General features: G+C 53.2%; 1 protein-coding gene across 1 annotated transcript; it reads left to right on the forward strand.

The window, feature by feature from the left end:
- The first annotated feature begins 2909 nt into the window (after positions 1-2909).
- UBL4B (ubiquitin like 4B) lies at positions 2910-4467 on the forward strand. Its single transcript, XM_025356312.1, has one exon. It carries the CDS (start codon positions 3065-3067, stop codon positions 3587-3589), a length of 525 nt encoding a protein of 174 aa, XP_025212097.1. The 5' UTR covers positions 2910-3064; the 3' UTR covers positions 3590-4467.
- Positions 4468-5178: the final 711 nt, after the last annotated feature.

The raw sequence follows: 5178 nt of genomic DNA on the forward strand, positions 1-5178 counted from the left end.
ATCTCTTCCCAGGGCTGGGGAAAGCAGCGAAGCCTTCATGGAGGAGGTGATTTTAAACCTGAAGTTTCTTTTTTCTTTTTTTGTCCTTTTTTTTTTTTTTTTTTTAAAGAAGCAAGATCTTCTTATGTTGTCTAGGCTGGCCTTGGACTCCTGAGCTCAAGCCATCTTTCTTTCTGCCTTGGTTTCCCAAGTAGCTGGGACTATAGGCGTGCATTAACCTGAGTTTTGAAGGATGAGTTGGAAGAGTTCAAATGGGACAAGCAAGTAGAGGAAATGCAGATTGGTGTGGCTACAGTGGAGGATGCTAAGTGAGGAGACATGAGGCTGGGTGACAAGCAGGGCTCAGCCAAGGAGGTTGGTTTTGATCCCAAAAGCAGAGGAAACTAAACTGGATGGTGTTACTCAGAGGAGTACACAACCTTGCTTTTATTTTGGGAAGATCCCCTTGGCTGTGGTATGAATGGACCCAAGGTGGTAGGACTGGTGGAGGAGATGAACTATGTGCTGGAGGGAGTTGACAGCCTGAACCCGTGGGTGGTGGGGATGCAGAGGAGGAGGAATGGATTTTGGAGGCATTTTCAGGGAAGAAGGGAAATAACAAGGGGGCTCATTTAGTGGGGGAAAGGAGAGGAGGAAGGAAGTGAGGAAGGGACAGAAGGTCAGGGAATTCCTGACTTGTGAGCTCTAGTTTCCCTATGGACTAGAATATAAGTCACCCGGCAAGAGTGAACATGGGGCTGGGGTGAGGGGTGAGGGCCAGCTGAGTTTGTGGCATCCATGGATATTTTCTCTTTTTCTTTTTCTTTTTTTTTTTTTTTGAGACGGAGTATCTTTCTGTCACCCAGGCTGGAGTGCAGTGGCGTGATCTTGGTTCATTGCAACCTCTGCCCTCCAGTTTCAAGCCATTCTCCTGTCTCAGCCTCCTGAGTAACTGGGATTACAGGTACATGCCACCACGCCCGGCTAATTTTTGTATTTTTAGTAGAGACGGGGTTTCACCAGGTTGGTCAGGCTGGTCTCGAACTCCTGACCTCGCTATCTGGCTGCCTCGGCCTCCCAAAGTGCTGAGATTACAGGCGTGAGTCATGGCACCCGGCCCCATGGCTATTTTTACCAGCTACCCTTGGCTGCCAGGTTCAGAAGACAGGGACAGAGCTTGCAGCCACCTTCGGGCAGAGGTCAGGGCTGGGTACTACGGAAGGGCAGTTCAGGAAAGTCCAAGGATGTTGACAACAGCATCATGCCACTGTAGCTTCCAGGCAGGTGGAAAAGGAAAGGAGGTTAGATGGGAGGGAGGGAGAGGGTGAGTGAGAAGAAGGGCACAGTCGAGCACAGAGCTGGTAAGAGTTGAGGGGATCCCTGACAAAATCAGCCCACTGGCTGTGAGATGTTATTCAGGTCTTCTCCAAGGTTGCTCAATTCTAAAATGAGACAATACTTTCCTCCCAGGCTTAAACGTGACAACATATGTAAAGGGCTTGACCCAGAAGGCCTTGACCCAGAAGGCCTTCAGCAATGCGTTGCACTGAAAATTTCCAAATGCAACAGAAGTTGCAGACACAGAGGAGGCCCAATCAGTATCCTCTTTCATATTCACCTTTGAGCTGAGGGTGCCTGCTCAGGGCCTGGGCCACAAAAGGCACTGAGCAGAGATTTGTTTAGGAAGCAACATGAGGTACCAGTGAAGACACGAGCAATGCTGCCTGCTTGCTATAGGATCAGCCAAGCCTCCACTTTCTCCTCTGGCAGATGGAGATCATGGCAGTGCCTGCCTCGTAGGTTGAGGGGATTCAATTAGGCAGGCCTGTGATGCAGATGCTGTTGGTGGTCCTGCCCCATCACCTCAGCACTCACGTTCCTGAAGGCCCAATGGCTTCCTACTTTTCTCTGATCACAGGAGCATGCTGCTCACACCTGTGGACCAGAAGTGCCAAGGAGGTAGCACTTCCGTTGGCCAAAGACAGGAGTCAGAGCATAAAGACACAGCTTCAGCCAGGTGCGATGGCTCACACCTGCAACCTCAGCACTTTGGGAGGCCAAAGCAGGCAGATTGCTTGAGTCCAGGAGTTCGAGATCAGCCTGGGCAGCATGGAGAAACCCGTCCCTACTAAAAATACAAAAATTAGCCAGGCATAGTGGCGTGCAGCTGTAGCCCCAGCTACTTGGGAGGCTGACACAGGAGAATTACTTCAACCCAGGAAACGGAGGTTGCAGTGAGCCGAGATTAAGCCACTGCATTCCAGCCTGGGCAACAGAGTGAGACCCTGTCTCAAAAAACAAAAAAAAACCCCAAAATCCACACCTGGTGCAACTCAGGTGTGTTCCATGCAACTTCCCAGAGCTCCCCAGCAGGATAACATACTAGTTGCCCACAATGGCAGCCTGCTCATGAATGCACGTTCTGATTTCCCTCCCTTCCTCATCTCACTTCCTCACTCCCCTCCTGGTGCCTCCAGGGATCACCTCCTAATTGAGTATTTGTGCCCTAATCCCTGTCTCAGGTCTCAGGTCTTGGGCCAGGAAGCCCAATCCAAGAGAGCTTGTAAAGTGCTTGACAGAAAGAGGACACTTGATAAATGTTAGCCGGCTCACTAATGTGAAAGTGTCATGAAGGCAGAAGGCATCCATTTGAATATGACTGTCTCCCCAGGTCCAGGTGCTGGCACAGAGATGGCACCTAATACACATGTGTTGAAGAAATCGATAGACATGCTCCTCCCACCACCCTTCCCTTTCCCGCCCTCCCTTTTCCTAGTCTCACTCTCCTTTCTCCCAGTCCCCCATTTTCTCTCCTGGTGCTCTTTGTCTCCTCTCACGGAGGAAGGATGGTCTGGGCCCAAAACCCCTCTGCTGTCCCTAAAGTTCCACTCCAGAAACGAGCCCTCCTGCAGCATTGTGACATCACTGTGCACTAGCCAATGGCTGCCTGCCTAAGCTGGGTTCCTGGTCTCCTGGGACCACTAGCCCTCTGTTGATAGGGAGAAGCCAACATCTCCTGCAGGACCCTCTAATCTTCAGGGCAGCTCCCAGAGCATGGGTCCCTCCTGATTCCACTGTTAGCCTGATGTTCCTCACAGTCAAGCTGCTCCTGGGCCAGAGATGCAATCTGAAGGTGTCAGGGCAAGAGAGTGTATCCACGCTGAAGAAACTGGTGTCCAAGCGGCTGAAGGTGCCTGAGGAGCAGCAGCACCTGCTTTTCCGCGGCCAGCTCCTGGAGGATGACAAGCGCCTCTCCGACTACTGCATTGGGCCCAATGCTTCCATCAATGTCATCATGCGGCCCTTGGAGAAGACAGCGCTAAAAGAGGCCCACCAGCCCAAGACCCAGCCCCTGTGGCACCGGCTGGGACCTGTCCTAGCTAAACACTTTGAACCACAGGATGCCAAGGCTGTGCTGCAGCTGCTAAGGCAGGAGCACGAGGAGCGCCTGCAGAAGATAAGCCTGGAGGACCTGGAGCAGCTGGCCCAGTACCTCCTGGCAGAGGAGCAGCATGTGGAGCCAGCTGGAGAGAGGGAGCTCAAGGTGAAGGCACGGCCTCAGAGCTCCTGTGACATGGAGGAGAAGGAGGAGGCAGCAGCTGATCAGTAAACGGGCCATCCTACCCATTTGCACTCTAGAATTCTCCCGGCCTCATCCTTATGTGTTCCCTGGTGACTTTTCCTACTACTTCCTGCTGGTGTGGATGCGTCCACACCCCTTTTTGAACCTTCCAAGCAGCTGGAGGGTTTTTGGATCCCTGTCCCCTCTTGGGCCTGAGGTCCTTCCTCTGAAATGCAGAGTGACCCGACCCTCATCACCATCCTTCCCCCAGAAGCGTTCTGATCACCGGAGGGCAGCCCCAAAGGCCACAGTCCCCTCCTGTGCTGGCAGCTTTGCCCACACACACCCAGCAGCTCCCCAGGCTGAAAGCAGCCCTGGCCCAGGGTCTCCATGGTTCTAGGCAGACCCTCTTTCTCCTTTGGAACAGAAAGACAATGTGAGTTCATTTTCCTCCATCCTCGGACCATGACGTCTCCCCTAGGCTCCCCAGCAGCCAAGAGGAGAGGAATGTCAGGTAGCTGCCCCTTGCCTTCTGGGTGAGGCTGTCCCTGATGTTCTCCTGCTTGTGCTTCCAACTTAAGGGACAGGCACAGCAGAGGTGGGATTGGGAGGAGGGTACCTACCGAGTGCCAGTCCTGGAGCCCTCAGGGAGACAGGCACAGACCAAGAATAGCAGGAAACTGAGCCTTGGGCAGAAAAAAAGTTCAGCAAAGTCACACACTCCCTGTGGCCAGCGTGAACAGAGCCATGCCCCACCCTCCCAGACTGATCAGTCAGTAGGTATCACAGCTCACGATACCTGCCAGCGCTGCCAAAGGCTCCCTGGAAGGAAAAATGGTATCGTCAGTGAGGATCCTTGCCCTGACAGAGCACGCAGCCTAGATGCAGAGAACTGGTATACACATGAAAAAAGTGGTGACATGAAACTAGAGTCTAGCCTCTGTGACTGAATGCCCGGCGCCTCACAGGGCCCTGGGTTCAGCATAGAGGGGCCAGTCCCCTGCAGACTACAAGGAAAGCCAGGCCCTTTACTCTGTTCTTGGAGTGAGAGAGTGGCCCTTGCAGAGGCTGAGGAGTCCTACACTCTGTGTGTGGGTGGGAGGGAGCGGGGAGCTGTGGTCCCCTGTTCACTGCTGAAGCCCCTGAAATGCTGTTATTGCAAAAGTTTCAGCCCTGAGTGATGGGGATGGAGGGGAGGGGTGGAGGAAAATGTCTTGAACAAGCAGGGCCCCCTTCCCTAGAAAGCATTCTGTCCTTGGCCTGCAGGCCCCTTGTCCTCTCTTCCAGTCCTAGTCCAGCTGTGTGGCCATGGGTAACCTGCTTTTCCTGTCTGATGCTCAGGTTTCCCACCTGTTACATGGGCATCCTTATAATAGCATCTACTTACCCCATGAGGGTTTGTGAGGGTTAGAGGCAAAGACTGTCCAACTGGGAGGGACGTCTTCTAGCGGTGAGCTCAGCGGCAGTGACAAGGATGGATGCGGAAAGCATTCTGTTTGTGGGAGCCTGCTTAGCAGCCACCATTCCCTCACTTCCCAGAATAAGACAACCTGGTTCAGCTTATGGCCCAGCTCCTTTCCCAGTGTCCCACCCTCTGTCCCAGCCAAGAGAGGAAACCAGGGGCACTGAGGAGACTA

This window comes from Theropithecus gelada, chromosome 1 (genome assembly GCF_003255815.1).
Source record: "Theropithecus gelada isolate Dixy chromosome 1, Tgel_1.0, whole genome shotgun sequence".
NCBI lineage: Eukaryota > Metazoa > Chordata > Mammalia > Primates > Cercopithecidae > Theropithecus > Theropithecus gelada.